The sequence below is a fragment of the Ciconia boyciana genome, chromosome 7 (genome assembly GCF_034638445.1).
Source record: "Ciconia boyciana chromosome 7, ASM3463844v1, whole genome shotgun sequence".
In the NCBI taxonomy this organism is placed as follows: Eukaryota; Metazoa; Chordata; class Aves; order Ciconiiformes; family Ciconiidae; genus Ciconia; species Ciconia boyciana.
In genome coordinates this window covers 63,678,392-63,701,882 of record NC_132940.1, presented here as the reverse complement: position 1 = coordinate 63,701,882, position 23,491 = coordinate 63,678,392, and the positions used below count along the sequence as shown (strand labels likewise).

The 23,491-nt window shown below is 38.0% G+C and overlaps 1 protein-coding gene across 1 annotated transcript in view; it reads right to left on the bottom strand.

Moving 5' to 3' along the window:
- The window catches only part of SI (sucrase-isomaltase), a 54,377-nt gene that overhangs the window by 17,642 nt on the left and 13,244 nt on the right, over window positions 1–23,491 (bottom strand). Inside the window, 21 exon segments of the mRNA XM_072866957.1 lie at window positions 94–206; window positions 318–414; window positions 1,299–1,467; window positions 4,041–4,195; window positions 5,045–5,251; window positions 6,886–7,035; window positions 7,975–8,145; window positions 9,543–9,592; window positions 12,336–12,424; window positions 12,813–12,937; window positions 13,599–13,655; window positions 14,947–15,031; window positions 15,598–15,752; window positions 16,312–16,428; window positions 17,112–17,283; window positions 17,673–17,790; window positions 18,408–18,492; window positions 20,075–20,188; window positions 21,418–21,537; window positions 21,716–21,847; window positions 22,689–22,814. Of these exon segments, the coding sequence (XP_072723058.1) occupies window positions 94–206; window positions 318–414; window positions 1,299–1,467; window positions 4,041–4,195; window positions 5,045–5,251; window positions 6,886–7,035; window positions 7,975–8,145; window positions 9,543–9,592; window positions 12,336–12,424; window positions 12,813–12,937; window positions 13,599–13,655; window positions 14,947–15,031; window positions 15,598–15,752; window positions 16,312–16,428; window positions 17,112–17,283; window positions 17,673–17,790; window positions 18,408–18,492; window positions 20,075–20,188; window positions 21,418–21,537; window positions 21,716–21,847; window positions 22,689–22,814 (2,607 nt within the window).

Here is a 23,491-nt window from a genome sequence, read left to right as displayed (position 1 = left end):
TAAGAAAGAATATTTGCGGTGAGTAGGTGAAAACAAAACAAACCAACCAGCCAACCAATCAAGCTTTAGTTTGTAACAGAGTCAGAATCCTACTGCAGTGTACTCCTGAACAACACGTTCTGGTGTTGGGCCCAAAACCATGTAGAAGTCAAGAATTCCTCCAGTGGTGCGGTACGTCAGGGCAGGGGTCGGCTGGAATGTCACATCTGGAAATGGGGGAAGTGAAATGAGAAAGGGATGCCTGGATTCACCACTATTGCAAAACACTGACCATAAAAATAAAATACATAGAGAAAATAAAGTGAAGGTTTTCTTACCCATTGCATTGCTGTTAAGCAAGAGAACTCCATGGGCATTGCCATCTTCTTCAAGAGCCATGTAAAATGGATGATAACCATAGGAACCCAACTTGTACTGCAAACAAAATAAAATAATACATTCTATTGGGGAAACATCACAAGCTTTCACATATTTACATTTATTAATAAATTTAATAAAAGATGAAACACACAACTGCCAAACATACAACAAATAAACTCCAAAATTATACACTTACACCCTACCTACCTATAAAATATACCTACAGAAGATCACTTTCAACTTCACAATTTGAGTCAGTCCTGTTCAGACTGACCAGGCAAGAAGGAAAGCAAACGTATTACTGCCTTTAAAACTTGCTAATGAGAAAGTCCTTCCCCAGGACAAAACTTTCCCTTCTTTTCAAACAGTAGCAGATGTATATATGATCAGGAGATGCTGGTGACATTCTGTTATCTTTCATTTACTCAAAAATATGTTGAAACCTGAACTGGAAATTAGAGCTATAATTAACCACCACTATTTCACTGGTCATTCCCTGCAAATTGCAAACGTGCTATCTCGTAGGAAATAACACAAGCATACACATAGAAATGAGATTTTTTATTTATCTCTGTAAGTACTAATTTAATCCCAAACCACTGGGAGTTGTCCTGACTCATGTCTAGCTTTCAGAATAATTAGTGGAGAAGAATAAAAAAAGGAGGAATATGCTGTTATTTCTAAGCCATTTGTAATCTTCTGACATCTGACTCAGGGCCTGAGCTCCACACATTGGTCTCGCTGGTCACAAACAAAAAATAGGTTTAGAGAAGACCATTGCCATGGAGACACCATCCAAATTATAAGCCTTGATAAATACGATCAAAGCCAATAAGTGTGTCCAATACCAGTGGACATCCACTGGCCTTTAAAGTCCTGCCAAAAAACTCCGGCACTTTAGGTTCATTGTTCCAAAAGCTACATTTGCTTCTACTTACAGCAGGAGGTTGATCCCTTGTGAACATTCCCCAGGTGTGCCAGCTCATGTTACGTCGAAACATGGTGTCCTCAGTTTCTCCAAATCCATATATATACTGGGATGCTAAGCGGGTGGAAATCTGAATGAACATGTCGCTGAACGTGAAGGTGGGTAGCTGTGAATCCCAGCTACAACAGGAAGAGGAAAATAAAAACAAGAATATAGTGTCTTCAGTGCCATGTTTAGCTGACAGACACTTTTTTTAGGCTACTCTTTTCTCTGAAAATCTCACTCTTCAGTAAAGGTGGAATAAAACTGTTCTGGTTATCAAGAAAACTTAAAGCACATGAAATAGGGATGTCTAAGAATTTGATACACAGTTTAGGGACACAAAGTCCTCTGTGTCCCTCAGAGAGATATATATTATGCACAGGCATCATGCATGGCAAGTTGCATCATATTTTGGCAATTTAGTGGGAAAATGTGTTTCAGGAGAGTATGAACATATTTTCCTTCCAGACTGATCCTTGGTGCCACATGGAATACAGTAAATAGGGTGCTTTTTACAGTTCACTGGACTGTTTGTGCAGATTACACTGAAACTGTATTCATAGGTCTCATTTGTTGTAAATCAGCATCTTTACAGTTGGAAACCAAACTGCAACCTGATGGTGCTCTGCCAAAGAATTACATTGTTCCAGGAGGCTGAATTGCAGTTTGAATGATTACTCTGGCTGGCAAAAGGAACTCAGCTTGCAATTAAGTTTTGAGTACTTAAGAAAATGACATAAGAATGTAAGAATGTTTTTTTGAATAAAAACCATAACACACGCAACTGCTAACATCATTGTTCTCTGTTTTCTAGCTCTGACTTAAGCTTAATCAAGGAAAGAAATGAAGCTCCTGTCAGACTTATTAGCTGTCATGTTACCAAAATCCATGTGCAAGTTAGCTGAGACACTACTTTCTTCTATTTCTTTTTCCTAACCATTCCCTAAAACTGAACCAAATGATCCATCCTTAACGATCAGTGCTGTGGTCACATAAGGAAAATTTTAGGAAGTGTAGAAAATCGTTGTGCCTCCCAGAGACTTGGGAACTACACAAGTGTGGGATAATTGCTGAGGTGACTTAGAAATTAGAACTTATATTCACACTGTTAGGTAAGGCACAGCATTGAAGAAGCTTCCCAGGTGGAATGGGGCTGACATGCAAGGAATCCATTCCATGGAAATTCCCTAGGCCTGCAACCGTAGATGTTGGTAACGCCAGGGAAACTTGGTGTGCTGACTCTAAGAGGTGCTGCCCGGAGGGTGGAGCGGTGTGGAGATGCCGCAGCCAGGCTCTGCAATTACATGGGAACTTAAAGGTGTCATGGAACTGATAAGCTGCATATTTACTACCCTGGGCCAACAGCCTGCCACATTTTTGACAAAATGCTGTCTTTTTGGTGAACTTTGCTCATTATAACATCATTATAATACCAAAACAGACCTCCATCCCAAAAGCTACCCTCCTCCAAGGTGCAACCACCCCTCACTGAGCTTGCGCACTGAATTCTTCTAGCTTATACCTTTAAAAGCGAAGCAAGAAAACTTTACACCAATCCTAAACAAAGGTATGTATGACTAGAGTCACTCAAGCTCCACCTGAAAGGTGAAAGATAGTATAAAATGGCTTAAGAGAAAGAGAATGTTAGGGAAGACACCATCGTGTACTACTCTAACTTCTGGGATCAGTCGACGGGCTGAGCCTCTCTTCCCCCCCATCAGGACGCCTTTGGGTAAGAGTCGAACACTTGGTTATACCAAGTGCCTCCCTGGGAAACTTAGAAATCTCTATAGAGTCGCTTTATTATCTTTTAATGCTTTTGTAGCTGGCAGTGTTACTCATATTCTTGGTATTTGCATGTGCTTTGCAGACAGTGAATTTATCACCGGTAATCCAAAGAATCTGTGTGTCTGTTGCTCTAATAAACTGCACTCTTCACTCATCTAGCCATGGTAGTTCTCATTGAACACGACCAGACTCTTTATGTGTGGCCGTGATAGTTCATGCAACACGACTAGACTGGGGGTGTAAGCGCATTATTAGTGAATCCGTAATCGTGAAGTTCAGTACGCTGGACATGACCGGACTTATAACGTTGTAAATTAATGCTGTCGCCTTGGCGAAAGCCCTGAGAGGGCTCTGGTTCTGATAAGTGGCTATACACACAGTCCTTAGAGAATAACTGTTGACCAAGTCTGAGACTAAGACTGGACCTAGCCGCACCTAGACTCCTCTCTGAGAAGGAGTTTAGAAAGCAAGGGGGTCCTGTCTGAACCTCGTGACTCAACGGGAGGGTTCCCCCCCAGCCACTCCTCAGACTCCTATTTGTATGCGACAGTAACTCTTGACGCAACAAGAAGAAATGGCCTTTGGAGTTGTCTATGTTCTGCACTTCAACATGTTGTAGAGGACTTTTAGCAAGTGTCAGACTATGAAGTGACAGGCGAAAAACCTTAGACAATTATGAGAAAAAATAGGATATTGCTCAGGGCACCTTCTTCGTCCTCCCCCTGGTCAGTGCTCTCATACAATGCGATAGTGAAGCCATCTCCACTGGAACAGCATCTGGCATTTGGCAGACAGAACCATTTTGTAGGAAGGATACAAAAGCCAGTCTTGAGGTATTTAAAAGGTAGTACACAAGAAAACGGTTTGACTTGAAAAGAGCTAACAAACCAAAGTGAAATAAAATAAAATTATTATGGCTTACATGACTGTTCCTGTACTTTTGCGCCGAACTTGTATACCAAATGGTTTTTTCTGAACTGATACTTCGTAGAGTCTTTCCTTGTTCGTGCTCATTGCAGAGCTCGGGAGATTTAGCGGTACCGGAACCTCGTATCGTGCATTTTGATAATCATAAATCTATGAAGTAAAAATCAATTCATTTCAATGAATGAGTTGTTTGAAATCTTACCTACAGTGACAGAAATCGGAATTAGTTAAAATGAATACAGAAAATTGTTGAAAACACTTGCTGAGATGAGTATTTTCTTTCAAGACGTATTCCTTAACCAATTCTTTCACAGTATTTGGTTTGGTGAAAAAAAAACCCTTAAGGATTTATTTTGGATGAGGAATGACTGACTTGTCTAGCAATTTATAGATATGAATTTAAAGTATATACCTATGTTTAAAATATAAGTATATAAGTATGGTAAATACCTTTCTGATTAATCTTTTAGGCAACTTTAAGAGATTCTTTTTAAAGTTTTCTGTATTCTGAAAGCTGACAGAAGTAAGTTTTTGATACTTGACCATTTTAAGGCATCACACTTATTTCAGTATTATTAAATGAACAGTAATAAATTATAGTCTAAACAATAGTGTATTAAAAATTTTAGAATAGAAGTAGAATGATTAATGCAAAAATAAACTGTACAGTCATGATAACACTTTTGGATAAATTTACCTACAGACTAATAAAATTTCTTTAGTCCCAGAGTTTCTGCTTGACATTACACATATACATTGACATTATGCCTTTGATTCATAGAATTTCATTGTAAAACCGAGTACAGAATTACAGGACAAAAAAAGATGTGAGCTAAGAGCAATGACAACTACTTGGTTAGAAGGAGAAACATATTTAGGCAAGGGTGTTACTGTGTGTAATACAAAATTGACTGTAAAAAGACCCTATAATTTCGATAAATAAGACTATTTTTAACAATGAGACATTACATACTTATAGAAATCCTGGAATGACGTTACCTTAAATTGCAGCATGTGGTTGAGATGATATTTCACCTCCAAGCGTAGTGTACTAATTGGTGTAGTGAAATTCTCATTGGCTCTGGTCTTGGCACTGTTTAAGGTGAGGTTGGCTGCCAGACCTGATGAGGTGTATTCTACTGTGTCTACAGAGTAAGCATTGTCAGGGCTGTAATAGCAAGGTGGATTATCCAAGTTTGATGTTACCTGCTGCAAACAGAAATAAATTAGTTACAGGTTAGCGAGCTACGCTGGCCTGCTGTATTTTTTGTTAGTTATTAGCATGGAATCCAAAACTCCCATGTTTATCAGATAGCTGTCAAATGTAGAATTTTTGGAAAAACTTAATGCAACTAGTGAACAATAAAGAAGTAATACAGAACCCATTGATTTCTACACTAAATCAGATATAATCGAACAGTCCAGGGAAGGCCGTACAAATAGTTCAGTCAGGAAACTGAATCCTCTCACAGTGAAGGTGGATTTAATTTCCCTCTGTCTGTGATCTTCAGCTCAGTCCCACAACATGGCTTAGTCTTGGCGTGTTGAAATTCCTAAAGCTTCCTCCCTTTTAATCCCCTTGCTCTCTGGTCCTTGGCTCTCACGAGGGGATGTGCCCAAACCTCATTAGATATTCAGGCAACATCAGATGAGACCTTTCCATTGGCTTTATTCACATGAATTAGCCTTAAAATATCCACTGAGAATTACATCATATTTATCTAAGATCTCCTGACAGCAAGTTCAAAATTACTTTCACTTTCCTGCTAGAGTTGAACATAAAACACTCAAACTAGGTGTTCTGAGGTTAGGTGAGCTGAGGTAGGTTAATGCATTAGCCTTCCACCTCTGGATACGTACCATCAATCCTGCCTAGTCGTTCAAATGGAACTATGCCTGCTCCGCACACCTTAATTGCTAATGAATATTTATTCATCCGTCGTCACCAAATTCAAAGCACCTTTCAGCTTGAGCAACCATTCAAAACATACCCAGTCCATAACGGGACCAGAGTTTGATTTCACATGAAAAGCCATTTCCAAATATCCAAAATTACAAAAGATATTCCTAATAGTGCAACAAAATCAGGACAGTCCATCAACCACTTCAGCTGTTGCTGGTTCAAGAGTAGCTAGCAGAGAATTTTGGTCTTCATGCCTAGGATATGTGTCCAACCTGTAAAATTTAGATTTAGAGGAGCATGGAGTAATTTAGTGGGAGGGACTCTCCAAAGTTCAACCCTGCCAGGGCACGCTGCTCCCGTATCTTTATAGCCATGGGTTATTAATAAATAAAACTAGGAGGTAAAGAACTGCATGTCGGGATTATGATTTGGATAGACCTCCGCAACATGGATATAAACAAATATGCTCAGGTAGGAATCAAAATTTCCAGGGTGTTCAAGGACTTCTTCTCCAACTGAGATCCAGAGGAATTGGTTTGACTTAAAATGTGCTTCAGTGACTATGAAGGTGAGACAGAGGGGATAAGCCTTGCAGGCCACAGTGCCAGTGAAGCAGAAGAGGTAGCTGAAGATGCAGATCTCAAGTCTATTCTATTTTTTCATAACTCTAATATTATTTCATTCCATCTTTCAAAAAATACCACATTTCCCCTCAATTTCTGATATACTTTCGAAGAGCTTACATGGTTACCAACTACCTTAGTTTTAGTGAGGTAAATAAAATCTGCTAGTACAGGCCAGCTGATGTCTGTGCCTCCATATTGTTTAAATCTGACAAATCTGCCAGATTACTTTTTCCACTGTAACGACTATAGAGAAAGCTATGATTCTGGAAACATTTCTGTCTCATTGGTTTAGAGAAATCATTTTTGCTTACTTCCGAGACACAACCAAGTTGTTTACATTTTTCTTGTGTTGGATTGGGACGGGGATAACAATTAAACCTCTCATTGACACTCCGTTGTTGAGTCCATTTTACTGTGTAAGATTTTCCCAGTTCAAGCTGAAGTCCTGTTATATGAGCAACCTATAAATATTAAACAATAAAATGTTATTAAATCCCACATCACGTCCATCTTTCCTTCAGTCAGCAGAGATGTCAGTCCTCAGGAACAATACATTTTGCTATGTGACAACTCACAAAAACCCCTGTCCTGTGACATTTGATATAGTCTCACTTTCACAAATAACCAGTAACATGCAACTGATATTCTTGCAGATAAACTCTGAAAAATTAGGAATCTAAAAAAATTGAGTCAATCCCACAGCTTCCTTGGAAGCAAACACAATAAAGATAAGGGCATGGCTCTCTCACATTTTGAAATATGAATGCAAGATGTAAGAAAAATTAAAATACTTTTATTTTGATTCAGTAACTGAGATAACATAACAGGTAACTCAGGTGCTTGTAATAATATAAAGAGGGTGTACAATGCAAGTTCAAAGCAATGCCAGCAGTACCCTTAGTGTGGGAAAGCACTTTCATGAAAACTTCCCACTAGCAGCAGCACGTTCGCTTGCTTTGCACATAAATGCACTGCGTTGTTGCTTTCCTGTATTCATCCTGTGAAAAACTCCATAAAGTGATAAAGGAGGTTTAAACAGTGCGCTTGATTTTGTTTTAAAAAAATCAATGAACAAATACTCATCTAAACCATAAATATTTTGTATCGTCCTCCAATGTCAAACAAAATCACAAAGCTATTCCTCCTCTTAGAAGTTGAATTCTGCTACATGAATAACTGCATAACTAAGTTTTCTGTTGCACTGAGGGTCTGAGAGCAAAACTTAGATGCACTTTCTATGCAGCTGAGTTGAATGCAATTGTACTTTTGTTCTGTAATAAAATACATGATGTATTCTTTTGAAGTGACATTAGTACTGAGTACTGTCCTTAGCAATATACAAAATAAAGGTGATGCAATTTCAAAGGTGTTTACTTCTGATTTTCCTGTTATTGTTTTACCTTTTCTAGAGGATAATAGGTGATATTAAGTGCAGAATTTTCCACAACGTTGTTCTGAGATACAGTAACTACTGTTATTTCCTGGAGCACTCCCAATATCTTGATTTCTTCAAATTTCAAGTTGTTTGGATCAGCATAATTGCTGTTTATAGCATTCATTTGTAGAACATTCTGAAAAATAATACAGTAATCACATTCTTATAAAAAATCTGCCAGAAATTCTCCTGATTTAACAATTTTTTCTAATTAGATCTTCATACTGTAGCATAAAGTAAGCCAATACCTTTTTCCTAACATATGAATTATCACCCTGCTTGTTGTTCTCACAATAACGGTTTTCTACCATATATATAATATGCTTCATAGTTATATATAATATGCTTATATAATATACATATATAATATGCATATATAATATGCTTCATAGTTGTGTTTCAGCTTCCTTTTTTTGCTTGTTTCAGAAATAAGAAAAGGCTGACACTTGTCTGTGACAGGGCAGATAACCTCTACTCAACAGTGATCTTGCTGGAATCTAACAAGTGAAGGTTCATATTCACTTTTTCTGATATAAAAATACCAGTTCCTATTCAATTGCATTAGTTATTATTAGATTAAGAGTCCAAAGAGCAGAACTGTACCATGGCTGTCACATATGCCGGTGTATAACTTTCTTATTACTCCCCACGTGAAAGTTTATGTTAACTTCTAATTCAATATCATTACAGGCAACTTATGATTTGGCTAAAAGAGTTTCAAACTCCCATAGTAACTGAGGTTTCTTATCTACAAATGATTATATGATTACATATGATTAAAAAAAAAACCCCAATGTGTGTGCTTCCACCTTCTATTACTTTGCTTCCACTCTCATGTTTCTATGCATTCTCTCTCAATTGTTGCCCTACTATTTCACCGTAGCAAGGGAAAGAATACCTTTAGCAGATATTATTATTATACAAAAAATATGTTATCGTATTACTTGGAATCCTTGCCGTATGGTATCTCTGGTCAATATTAATAGAAACCCTGCCTGGAGTTCACTCTGCCATAAATTTACCGCGCCAAGGCAGTTTTGGTTTACAAAAATTAAAAACTAAAGCTTAGTCATGAAGTAGATTTTGTCGGTTCAGACAAGGCATAGGGCTTCCTCTCACTCTTTGGAAACATTCATTCAGCTACATTTTTACAGTGTACAGAGACTTTTTTCAAATTTCCAGTATTTCAAGAACCACAAGCACTACATTCACCTCCTTTCTGACTCTGTTTTAACTGCCACTGATGCTTTACAGTTCTCTTGCTCAATAAATATTGCTGCTGAGTTTGTTATGTGAAAGGAAACAGGAGTTCTTTAGATACTTACATTAACTGGGAGAAGAAAAGACAAATAGCAGATTTTCATTCCTGTCAAATGACAGTATTTTGAACATGACTCCTCTTTGACTTTGTCAAATATTTTGCTTCTCAGTAAATATTATAGGGGAATGAGGAGGGAGAAAATAATGCCCTTTGAAGATACTATCGATAAAAATTGAAAATGAAAATAGGATCTTTTAAAATAAAATACTTACATTGGAAACTGTGAACTCATAGTAAATGTAGGCTTTACTCTGAACTGTACCTAAAAGGTAAAGAAAGAAGTTACACTTGCTGTGCAGAAAGGAACAGCATAAAAAACAGGACTGTGCCACTGCTAGAGACCAATAAATTGTTAATTATTATCATTACTGCATTCAGACGCTGCACTGAGTGACTCAAATATTTACTAACGTTTCTTTGAGGAACCGAAATTTTTCTTTTTTTTTTTCCTTAGGCCAGTCTCCCAGGAGAGCTAATTTTCCAAAGTTTTCCAAAAATTAATTTAAATCAGCTTTTCTAAAATACACTAATTTTTAATTTTACTATTGTTCCTTCTTAGCTTCTCTTAAATGCAGATGTATGGCTCAAAGTTAATCCTTTAAAGTACCCTAAACATGCACTTTTCATGCAAAAATGACAATAATATTAATAATCTATGCCACAGAAGCAAGAGAGGAAATAACACACCACTGGGAAAAAGAAATACAAAAGTTGAGTCAAGCAATCTGGCATTTTTTTTCCATGTATGAAAAGAAAAATACTGTCATCACAAGCAAATTGTAAATGGTTTCCCCTAAAAGACTGCAACCTGTACATTTTGGGCAGGAAATAACATCATAAGATGTTTTATTGTTTTGTTTGTCAACAGAAGTAAGTGCAATAATAGGTTCGTTATTCTAGGCCTTGACAAAAGAGTACATATAGCTGTCATATCAGCAACCACCCAAGGCCTTCAATATTTATGGCAGCAATAATCAGTCAAATCACAGCTCTAGTTCTTAAAAGCATCCCAAATTTCCACAAAATTTAAAGAGGTAGAGGCTTAAAAATGTTTCTGGGAGATATGATTGGTATAGTTAAAATAACAAAAGGGGGTTATACAGGTCAAATGCATAAAGTAAAGGACAAGGTAGCTATGCAATTAGGAAGTGGGGTATACAATTTTGAACCCCAAGAGCTGCTTGCTTTCATGGACATTTAGTCACAGCCCTTGGCTGTGCACAAGTGAAAGAAATAGATTATGACTAAGGTTAAAGGTAGCTTTTAGCAGCTGGAGGATAAGCCAGAGAAACTGGACCACTTAAGTAGGAGGTGGTTAGGTGTATCAGAAGACAGAGGTAAGAATGCACCAATTCAGATACCGTCTGGGCATGGACAGTGGTGAGGTTAATTCACATGAGAAAATCTCTGTCATCCCCAGAACATTTGAAGATCTCTCCTGAAAACATGCATGCATAGTTAGACACCTGGTGTATAAAATACCTCCATGAATCACTGTCTGAAGGATGTCTACCTAATTTTCAGAATTATAAGTTAAACATGCACATAATATTGTAGTGTTATTCACTTTTACCTCAATGGTAATATTATTCCAACTTGATTTTTATCTGTACATTCTTACTGTTGCAGCTTTTCCTATTTTCTAACCCACAGTTTATTCCAGTGAAGCTAAAACAAAGCTCTGACACTTTTGCCATTGACAGCAGTCTATGGATACAGTAGGACATGAACTAGAGAAGATCAGGTCTGCTTGAAATGCAACAGTATTAACTGCCATATGCCATAAACCAAAGTCTTTAGCTCTGAATGTTATGGTTCATTGCAAATAAAACAATAAAATCTGTCAAATACAAGTCCTTAAATCATTTTAATACAAGCTTGAGTGTTTTGTAAAAGTTCTTCAAAAAATCATTTCAGAATAACCCTTTGAACTGCTTGCTGACTTTTCTAAAAAGTATGTACCAAAGGACAAAGGCTGCAAAAGCAGCCTAGAGGATTTAAGCACCCCAAATCCTTTTAGTTTAATGGAAACAGGATGCCTAACTAAATCCTCAGAAATCCCACAGAAAATCCCACAGCTCAAGAGACTTCATCTTTCAAAATTTCCTTCATCTCAAGATTAAAATGAAGACTATATCTATGGATATATAATGGAAAGGTTCTTTCCATTGCTCTAGAATGAACTCTGCTTTCCTTAGACAGCATGTACTACAAAAAGAACTTTAACCTTAAATTAGAGGTTTGTGTGTCTTTTTTTTTTAAACTTGTGTTGAATAAGTTGCGACCTTAATCTTACCTAAGCAAAAAAGGTATGTGTGTTGTAAATTGTTTGACAGAAAAAAACTGGTGAGGTAAGTAGTATCAATGCCAGTGCATCACAAGAGATGAGGTTGACAGGCCTTGGCATAATCCTAATGGCTATCCCAGGGGGAAACAAGTTCTCCGGCAGCTTTACTAAAGGCGAGGTTGGCAACATGACAAATATAGCCCATACACCCTTACTCGCGTGTTTACGCACCAGCATGCTGTGGAAACCAGGTGGCATAAAAACGTTAGCTCCAATATCGTATTTTTGAGTTAACAACATTTCTACTGTTTTCACAAGCAATTTAAATAATGCCAGAGAGTTAGTAACAGTGCTAGTTTTTCATCTTCTACCAATTCTTAGTGTCGAACACTATGTGCATTCTTGCACCCGTCAAAGCTAATTTGGATATATACCAGAACATACATCAATCTTGACAGCATGGTTGAACAGTCAGCATGCCAATGTACCAAACCTTTACATATTGAAGGCTACAGTGAAACCTGAACAAGAAAAAAATTAATAATAGTTACAATTTTCCACTTAGAAGTGGTGACAAACTATTGACATAGGAGCAAGCATTAATAGCGCCTTACAACAACATCTTATTCTTGCTCCATGAGAATCAGCAGGAAGACTGAAACTTTTAAGTATTAATACCTTGTTAATCATACCTCTTTCGCTATGGATCACTGCTCACCTGTAGATTCTCCATCATCCCAGAACAAGTCCCCAGAAGCTGCATTGTTGTCATCCAGGGCAATTATAAGTCCCATTGGATTCTTGCGGCTGTGGAAAGAGAGACTTTCTCTCTTACATGTATAACAAATATCTAAACAGCCTTAATACATCCTTCCTGCTCATGTTAAGAACGTCACACTCAGCAGGGTTGCAATACTTTGAGAATTGCCTTAGATATTCATCCTTGCTTGCCTTTCACTTTCATCTAAACAGATTAAAATACATGGCAAGTTTACAAAATGCTATGCAAATAAACCTGTAATTAATCACTGAACCTGAAATTTAAGGAGTTGTGGAAGTCAGGTGTGGCTCACAGATATTCCCACATTTCAGGGTGAAAATGCAAAATGCAATGGCCTGCTGCTGATTTGAAAGTCCTCAGCCCAGTCTTGAAAAAAAAAAAACAAAGATAAAAGCATCTGGTTTTGAAGCATACCTTGCAACTGTTGTGTTAGCTGGTTGTTGAGTAGGGTAAATATAGCCTCCTCTCAAATGAAGTCCCAGTTTGTCTGCGGGCAGGTACATACTGGTCCATTGTTTTCTCACGGAGATTTTTGCCCCCTTATTGACAGGGATGTAAAAGAGAACGGGTACGCTGCATTACTCGCTGCTGCTGTGAACGTTTTCTTAAGTCCTGAGTTTCATCTTAATGCTTCCTTTTAGCAAAGGCTTAAGCTATGTAAATATGTATGTGCCAACGGGCACGTACAGATAAAACAACTGCATATCAATATGATCTAATGTCATAAATCAACATCTCTCACTATTTAGGTTTGGCTCAGCCAATGCAGAGGGCAAGTCCTGTTGGGACTCTGACATGAATATGGGAATCTGACGTGAACAATGTCCCTTTTCACCCATCAAAAGGATCATCAGAGCAGCGGGAAAGTTATTTGCAGAAATGCGATTAGTAAACAATAATTGTAAACTCTTGTGTGTTATATTTAGAATTATTCTATTTTATTTCATTTCAAACATGGCCTTTGCTAAAGTTTCCACTCTATCTGTCTTCCCATCTCTTGCACTATATTCCACACCTCTGTGCCTTTTTCTTGAGGCATTGATTTGTGCACTTAATCCACCACCCTTCATCCCTTGTCTCACCCTTTCCCTTCCTGTGAGCTTTACTTTAGGCCTCTGTCACCAAAGCAGGGCTGACTCTCTCATTTTGTCACACAGCCATCTAGAAAATCTCCCCATAGCATCCTCTGCATTTACCTACTGTATCATACTCGTACCATACTGCATCAGGAATATATGCTTGAATTGCATCCACACCCTGAAAGGTGAACAAAGAAACAGCTTTCATATCTGAAGGCAACTTAATCGAGTAAACTCAATTTTCCAGTAAAACCAAAGTTCACATTGAGAAAATCTTTGATACTTCTCCTCTTCCCTGTTTTCTTTAATGGTTTTTATGATGATGTCCAGAAAGGAAGACAGCAATCTAAGAACAATTTCTGCAAAGCTCCCGGGAGACAACTGAACCCCGGGCTCTACAATGCGGCAGCTCACCATATGCAACCCAAAGTCACAATGCTTCAAATCCAGTGGCTCAGATCATATCCACAAGTATCTCTACATCTTCTTTATTTTCACATTTTCCTGGGCTGGCATCTTTCAGATTCTTGCTTTCATTTTATGTATTTAACAAATGTTTTGTGTTTCTCCATGGCCTATGCGCTACTGGCATTAACAATCATTATTTACAAGATTCTGCCACAGAATAAGCCACCACCTATTTGCTTTCTTGTTGCATCTCAGACAAGCTGAAATGCAGCAAGAAAAGCTGATTCTGAAAGAAATGCAGAGGTGATACAAAGTTGACGTGAATCAGAATATCAGACCAGATGACTTTGACTCCCTAGAGGACTGGAAAATAGGAGTGGGATTTAATAGCACAAAGCGCAAGATTTTCCATTTCGGCAGTGGAAAATGCATGCTGTGGGCTCTCTCACTGGAAGCAATAAATGAAGGAGGAAAAAATAAAAGAAAAAGAAAAAGAAGGAAAACCTAGGCTTCTTGGAATCCATCAACAGCCATAAGTCAGTAATGTCATGTACCCATGAAAAAATAAATATAATCTAAGGGTCTAGCAAAAAACATGTTTGCACTGGAGACAGAGCTGTGTTAATGCTGATGAACAAGGCCCTCTGCAACCTCTTTGCCAACAGGGTTTAGACGTCTGGTCACGACAAAAGAGTTCAGACTACAATAGGACCAGAGCAAATTTCCTGGGATCCTCAGGGAAATGGCAGAGCCTATTTTTGCCGTTCAGCTTGTTCAGCATAAAAAGGAGGGAGAGTGTGATTTCAGCAGGAAATACATATACAGTAGAGGAGCTATAGCCTTTCAGCTGAATAAGAGAATTGTCACAAGACTGAACAACAAAGGCTCAGACCTGGAAGGTGGTTTCTAACCAGAGCAATAAAGGAGTGACAGGAAGAGTGTAACTGGCGGATTTTTTGCTGCAGTTCCCTGCCAGAGAAAGGAGCTGGAACTGGTGACTCAACGTGCCCCTGCGCCCCATCGAGTGGTTATGAGAGAGATACCAAACCAGCCGAACCTACCGGGTCAAGTACAGGGGAAATAAGCAGCCCAGGACCCCACAGGAACTGCCTATCGACACTCCACGTCACTTCATCAGAGTAGAACCTGGGCAAGTGGGAAGGACATAGCTGTGACTGGTTTCTTATGAACTATACCATCATCAGCAATCCCAATAGTTCAGGGTACTGATTGTCTAGAATCATGACTGAAGAATGTCAGATCAAAATTGCCTCTTTTTTTTTTTTTAAATCTCAGGCAATCTGAAGAGGAGATGGTAAGGTCTTACTAGTGTAGTTAGTATTCTCTACACATGTGTGGAAATGTAGGTGTGCGTGTTTTCTTGACACAGCTTATTCAAGAGTTTCCAGGCAAGGAAACATATATTCTATGACGGTGGAGAATAATTTGATTAGCTGACAACAACATCTCATAGCAACTCGTAAGAGTGCCTGACAATAATATATGCATATATGCAGAAATTACAGATGGTTTCTGATTATTCTTCAGATTACTCTAAAATGGTATTTCATGAATTGGGAAGTTGTCTGTATATATTCCAATGTGCATTTTCACAGACACCATCAGTGTTTAGGTAGTCCCTAACAGCATTTAACATGTCTGATTTTTTTATTCCTCATACAACTATCACAAAGGCTGATGAGTAAACTTACTCATGCAAAACTGGCCGTACGACTGTGTCTCCTTGAGTATGAGCTTTATAAAAGAGTGTATACAGGTAGGGCAGCAAAGTGTAGCGAATGTTCAAGTAGTACTTGGAGGTTTTCACCAAAACTGAATCAGGTCCAAACACAGCCGGATCCTGAGGCTGAAAACAAGTATGAGATGATTATTATTTTCGTCATGCAGAAAACACTCTGCCAAACACATTAAAAGGGGCTGCTGTTTCAGAGAGGCAGAAATTCAGTGGTGCACATCTGCATGGTGTTTGCCTTCTGGGTGCTGTGACCTGAGGTCCTGCTCCTCCAGGCTCCCCGTGCTTTGCACCGCATGTCCCTCTTTGCCCATCTGGATTGAGGGCAGGGTTAGCCCAGGTTTCATCCTGGCATGCAGTCAGGTGCCTGCCAAAGGGCTCGCAAGAGTTAGTCTGATGGGTCACAGAGCAGTGAGTGCTTGCCCTTGGTGGCAGGCACAACCAATGGTGATGAAACTGTTGCCAAATAAGTCTAGTCTCATTGTAGATGCAATTAACCTTTATGAAGCTGATCCTCTTGGATCTAGGATTTCATAAAGAGAGCTTAAGGTTCTGCCATTTTCAAACCGGTCAGCTAGATAACCATCAGTGATAGTAATGATTACTAGTGATACTATTAAAGGGAATGTGGTAGTGTAACACAAAGCATTTTGTAAGAGAAAGCACAACTTACTATGAATCCTTCAGCATTGTGATTCCTGGAAAATGGGTAAAATGCTCCTACTTGCATCCATCGTCTGCAAAGTTCTTCTGTGGTGTTGTCAAAGAAACCACAAATATCTGCTCCAATCTTTAAATAAAAACAGAATGTGTTGGATGTGTAGTACGCTGCACCTCTAACCTCTACACAAAACTTCCAGTTTTCAGAGATGCATTAATTCAACCTTAATTGCTAGTCAGAGTGATTGAGCCATTCAAAATGTTTGTACCTTTCTTCTTTCAAATTCAACTATGTTGTACAAAAAATTAAACTGATTACTAGCTAGTACTGCCCATCATTCTATTTCTTCCAAACCTTTACCTTCCTGTTTGTTGTTAATATGCATACTTTAGGAAAAAAGCTCAAAAGTCATACAAATTTAAATCATGGAAAGGAATTTGGCTATTTCCCTTATAAATGGATGCCTCTATTTCATTTGAAATGATAAGGAAAACACCAAAGTGTTTCACATCGATGACTAGTGTTTAAAAATTACTAGAAGGCACAGGTAGCTCAGGATATATAAGATAATATGTTTGCTACCCACATTTATCTCACCATACACACACAGCCACAGTAATCAAAATGTGGCCTAAACCAAAAATTAATAATTGAAAAAAATGTTAAAACCAGATTCCTAAAGGGGATTAATTTGGAGCTGAAAATTTAAGATGGTTATCTGGATAGCATTTGACTAGATAATCTGTTACCACAGAGATAGAGTTACTGGTTGTCCATATATTTTTAAAGGATGTCACAAACTAATGTCGTACATAAGGAATTCCAAAGAGGTTAAAGTCCAGCATTCCAGGTATTGCCCATTTTAAGTGATCCCATGTTGCTGCATTATCTCCCAGCCAGTGTCCTGTGTGCTTTCCTGATCCAACAAAAGTAGACCTTGAAATAAGGAAGCTTCGTTTTCCAGGAAAGAGTGCTTCGATGACTCTTAAAAGGAAACGAGACTGGAATTATGCAAAGGAAAAAAGACAGCTAGGACATCAATAGTTTTATATAAGGCAGATTTACACTGACTGATTTACAATAATTATTCATCCCAGGGATGTGGGACTCCTTTGCAGTGTACTAGGTGTCTTTTAGTGAAGTTCAAGACACTAATTTTAAGTAATCTTTCTATACAGCTTTGACAACCAATTGTGGCTCTTACTACCGACTTCAGTTAATAGATTTTGCCTTAGCTGCATTGGCTTAAATATAATGCAGTATTTCCCAGGAACTGGGTTCCTTTAGAAGTGAAATCTCTCACTGTTTTGGAAAATGCAGGCCATGTACTGTTCTGAAACCTTTTTGTGGAGATTTTAGGATGCATTCCTTACTTCTGTGTTGATATGGCCATGGAATATCCATAAAGACTGTGGACATCATAATGTTTCCCCCACTTCTGCACTGCATCCATACAAAGCGTCTTGGAAAACATGAGCTTATCAAGAATACCTTCAATAAAGGAATACAAATATCACTTGTAAAGTACATTTTTATTATGAATATTTCCAATCTTTTCTTTAATGCACATTCATGACATTCAAGCCCTTTTTTCTCTTTAATGTTTGCACTAAGGCCAGTATTACTAGTACAAAAACAAAATGCTACTCTTGGCTGCTGGTTTGATTCATCTTTGCTCTGTGACCTTTTCTACTCTTGAGCTCTGCATCCATGCAAGGGATAACAGAACTATGCTCTAAATTTCTGAATCATTATCTGACAACACGTTGGCAATGGTTACTTAAACCTATGACTTTAATACAAACTACGAACTCCATTTTAGTTCTGCATACATCTCGAAAACTACTGATAGTTAAAGATCATAATATTATCAGACCTTATTAAGAAAAGAACAATATTCAGTAATAATTTGAAAAGGGAAAAAAGCCAGTTATATAAACCACACCTTCAATGAGGGCCAAACTATACCAGTATTTTCTGTCAATAGTAATGTTCAAACTCCACGCGTAAGAACTATACTAAAATCACTTTGCATCCTTGTAGCCAATTGCACAGTAATTCATAAACTTTTTGATATTTTGCTTTCTGGTTAAAGTAGATGGACTTACTGGGAGTGAAAGGAGGATAGTTTAAGTCATTCTGCGCACAATCGTTTTTTGAGCCTTTAATGAAGTTGGATACTTCATTCATATCCTGAAAAGGTAAGATGCAGAATGTAATAAAGTTTCCTCAAGTATGTTTTCCTAACAAAGTCTTACGTTCTCTTCTCTTTTCCTTTAAGGAATAATTACTTAGAACTAGTACCATACGATTAGGCAAGAATGATATAACTCAGATACTAACCTGGTCCATTCCTGTATTAATATAGATCTCAGTGTTGGACAGACTTCTATATGCAGGTGAGCCTCATGTTGCAAGAGCTGCACCTTATCCCTCCACAGAGAGAAATTGCAAGAGGTGCTCATGTATACATTGTCCCTACCTATGACCAACTCCACATGTCTCAAGGAAATGTCTTTGGTATGGAGCGTGTGTTTGGAGAGAAATGGAGAACCAGCAAATGTACATTGTGACTTTCTGTCAAAATACACAAGGTGACTAGATATTCTTAAACATCTCCTTTATAATCCTTTCCAAGCCATTATACTTTCAAACTTTGCTGTCTCCTTCCATGAATATTTTATTTGGCAGTGCAGTAAGTGTATTTCTATGTGCATCCCTGAACGTGCTCCAGGAAAAGCATGCATGGAAGAAGAGAGCAAATTCATCATGGAGGCACTCTAGTCTAGCAACCAATTTGCTTCACTCAAATTATTTGCTCTCTGTAAGAGAGCTGTGCAGTCTTACACTTCATAGCTTGACTTGATGGAACCACAGAGTCAGCAAAAATAAGTGAGATGATAAACTCATTCTATCATATAGCAGCTGAAGGACTGTATTTTGCCATACAGGTTAATTTAAAATTGTTACAACTTTTTAAAATGCATGGCAAAATACTTAGTAGATTCTTGTTTTCCTTCAAAATATTTATTTATTTTTAAGTAAAAGGAAGTAGGAAAACCAAAAAGAATAAAGGGAAGAAGGTGCTGAGACAGGGATTGAGAAGTTTAAGTACAGATTTCCTTCAGGCACCCACTTTTAGAAGATTTATTATAGGATATTCCTTTAAAAAAACTAATCTGGTCAGTCAAAATGTTCTTAATCTAATCTGATTTCCATGAACTGTACCTAAAATCCACTGTGCCAGACTCTATTTTAGTTCTTTTGTGGGAGAACCCATCTAGGGACTCTGATTTTTCCAAATCTTTATCTGGAATAGCAATTGCAAATTCACTAACTGGAAATTCCATGAGCTAATTAAAGCATAGATACATAGGTTGTATTTATTATACCCTGTATTCAGGACCTGTTTAGGACACATTCACTGAGCAGGTATGCAGGTCTCCAAATAATGCCATTCTGAGTACAGGAATGTGCTAGCATTTGCCTTTAGCAATGGTTCATCAGTTGAAGCATTTTAAAGTGTCACTGAACATCCAAAAAACAGCACACTGATCATTTAAATGTCATGACTAATGATTTAAATTAAAATTTAAAATTCAAATTTGAATTGCAAATTCAACACCAGAAGACATACACATCCTGCACTGATTTCAGCTTAGTAATAGTAAACATCCTTTTCAAACTCAATGCAAATTGAATTTGATAAACATCTATCCTTACTTATTTTTAAAAATAAAAATAAAAATAAAAATGAAAGTTCTGAATTACTTACAATCCAGATCCCATCATATGGCACTACTTTATAAAACAGGTTGCATTCTTCCACCCACCAGCTAGTGCAGTCTGGGTTGGTGAAGTCTGGGAACACAGTTTCCCCTGGCCACACCTGCCATATTAAAAGGGAAATAATTAATTAAACTTTTAATGATATTAAAAAGAGTTTTTACAATCATAAAAAAAGAGTTTTTACAATCAGGTTGGAAGGGACCTTGAAAGATCATCTGGTCCCACCTTTCATGGGAAAGAGAACCCAGATGAGATCATATAGCACCCTGTCCAATCACATCTTGAAAACCTCCAATGACAGGGACTCTACCATGTCCCTGGGGAGGGTGTGCCAGTGACTGATTGTTCTCACTGTAAAAAAATTTCTGGTGCAACTTGTACCCATTGCCCCTTGTATTCTCCATGTGGCTCCTTGTGAACAGAGAGCCTCTGTCCTCTTTGTAGCTGCCCTTTAAGTACTGGAATACTGTGATGAAGCCCCCCCGAGCCTTCTCTTCTCTAGGGAGAAAAGACCTAACTCCTTCAGTCTTTCCTAATAGAGCAGGTTCTCCAGCCCTTTGATCATCTTCGTGGCCCTCCTTTGGATCCTCTCCAGTCTGCCTGCATCTTTTTTGAATTGTGGGGGCCAGAACTGGATGCAGTACTCCAGGTGCAGCCTGACAAGCGCTGAGTAGAGTGGGATGATAAGGTTTCTATCTCTGCTAGTAATGCCCCTGCAGATGAAGCCCAGGATCCGATTTGCCTTCGTTGCTGCAGTAGCAAACTGCTGACTCATGTTCAGCCTGTTGTCCACCAGGACCCCATAGTTAGCCATTGAGGGCAGGGCTAACATAGTGCTCTGATGAAGACTCTTGAATGACAAACTGCTAGAGTGACAATAGCTTGCGTGCAGAAAGAAGGCAGAAGGAGTATGAGTTCCTTAACTTTAGAGTTTTCAATTGCTTTTCTTTTAAGTCATACAAGGAACAATACACAACAGAAAAATTTCTCAATAGAAGTTAAAATTATAAATTAAAAGCCTAATGTGGGAGCTGGCTCTTCAGTCACTACTGAAAATAAATAGGAGCTGGCTGATGAGTTATACTTCAACTACCTTCAAGCAACCTTGGTTTTCCTTTTTGTTTAATGTAAAAAACTGCAAAAAAAAAGCCAAGAAAGGTTGGGAAGTATCATATCCTAAATGAGACCTTATAAACTTAGTTCTCACTGGCAGGTGATTTTACTGGAAGAAGCAACTTAGAAAATGAGAGTTTAAAAGGAGCCTCCTGACCTAAATTAAACCATAACAGTGACAACAGACTGAGTTCAAATTCATAAAAATGTGATTACCTCCCCAAGTAATGCTGTTACTCCATCTGATTCATTAACCCAGACTTTTTTGCTCTGTCCCCTGACGTAGCTTTCATATGGACTACCATCAACGAGATTGTGTATGCTAATAGCAGGATCCTAAAAAAAAATTAGAAAACAAAAAATAAGAAGAAACCAGGATACACTCCATCAATTATTAGAGAGTACTAGAATGTTAGGCAATAAATGTAATAATTACATAGAATAAGCAAATAATAATAATAAATAGTTATAATAACAGTATTTACAAGGGAAAAAGAAATCGTTAAATGCTTACCAATATGATAATATATTTTTGTCCATAGCCATGCATATAAGCTGCAAAATTAGGGAGATCTCGAAACTTCACTTTGTCGTAAGTAAAATCTTTCTTTTCCTCCATATAGTCAATATCAGTGATCTGAGCATCCTGAAAGAGAAGGGAGTTCAGCTTTAACATGAGAAGTGATATGTAAAGATTTTGTGTATTAGTCCAACGCAATGTCTTCTGACAATTCCCATTTGTCTTATAGTGAATTTACTGTTGGGACTTTACTGCAGCCTGGCAGAAAGTATGCTGTCAGGACCACTTGCGAACAATGTGCATCTCATCTCATACTTACAGCCCTAATTAATGGTACTGACACATCTTTTGTGCCTAAAAAGACCTGCATTTAACATTAACAGAATTTAAATGAATGTGTATATTGGCATACTTTCTAATAGCCCCTGAACGTGTGGCTACTTCATTGCAGTTGCCTGACTTCAAGAGCTATCCCCTTAAATCCAAACATTTCTTCCTCAACTTTTAGCTTAACATTAGGGTATTTTTATTCTATTTAAGCCAACAGGCTAATGTAATCTGAAATCTAATTTTAAAAGTTAATTTTACTTTACCTTTGGCTGTCAATTAAGAATAATATATGGTTCCATAATTGTCCACGGACAATTAAAAAAAACTTCATGGATTAGGTAACATGAGAAGATAAATGGATATAGTTGGAAAGTATAACTGAAAAAGTATTACAATAAAGTGCTCAAATATGACTTACTGTAATTAAGCCCCACCATGTCCCACATTCTGATAATGGGTCTACCATTAAAATGCATAAAAACCTTTGACACCAGAAGCCTATATATTAGAAATTTACTAATTTAAACTGATGGAAAATTAACCAGTTGCAGAACACCATGGTCAGGATCTCTGGGCCATTTCTCCAGCAGAGCTCTGACTTCACGGGGTTGCTGCCCTCCTCAAACCCCATACTTACATAAGGGAGTCCAATTGCCCTGTTCCTCTCCACAACTCTCTTCACCTCATCCAGAGACCCGTAATTCCAGCGGCTGAGCTGGAAGCCCAGGCTCCAGTAGGAGGGCAACGCTGGCAGTCCCACGAGCTGCAAGTTGAGAGCAAAAATCCCACGCACTGTTAGTGGATGCTGCATGTGTCACCTCAGTGCCCACTTCCCTAAATCCATACTCCTCAAATCTATTTGAGTGATATACACCAAGCTTGAGTGTGTGAAATGAGCGGCCCACTCCCAAATGCAATATTTTTCTATGATTCTTTTTTTATTTTAAGAAATACAAATATTTTGGGATAATGCCCATTTTTTAAGGTGTCACTGAAACGTAAGCTGATTTCAAGAAGTACAAAAGATATCAGTAATATCTTATGACCATAAAATCATGACATACCTGTAAGCACATTATCTACCCTATAATATTGCCATATGAACAAGGATTTGTCCTTATAACAAGAGTGAGCTCCAGCAAGGAAGCATAAGTTATTCCATGTAGACCAAGTTATTCCATCTCTAGCTCCAATGACCACTGTGTAAATCAGTCAGGCCATACAGACTGATGAATTTAGCACCTACATACTTCTTGGACCTCGAGCTGCTGCATGGCCTCTGCTCCAGCACCTCCAGCAAAAGTAGCGCTTAAGTTTCAGCTGCCTGTAACAGGCCAGGTAAAAACATCTACACCCCATCTTAACCCCAGCTAGCTATTACTAATGACAGCAGTCACATTAGGGACATACTAACAGCTATTCTAAGTTAAATATATACTG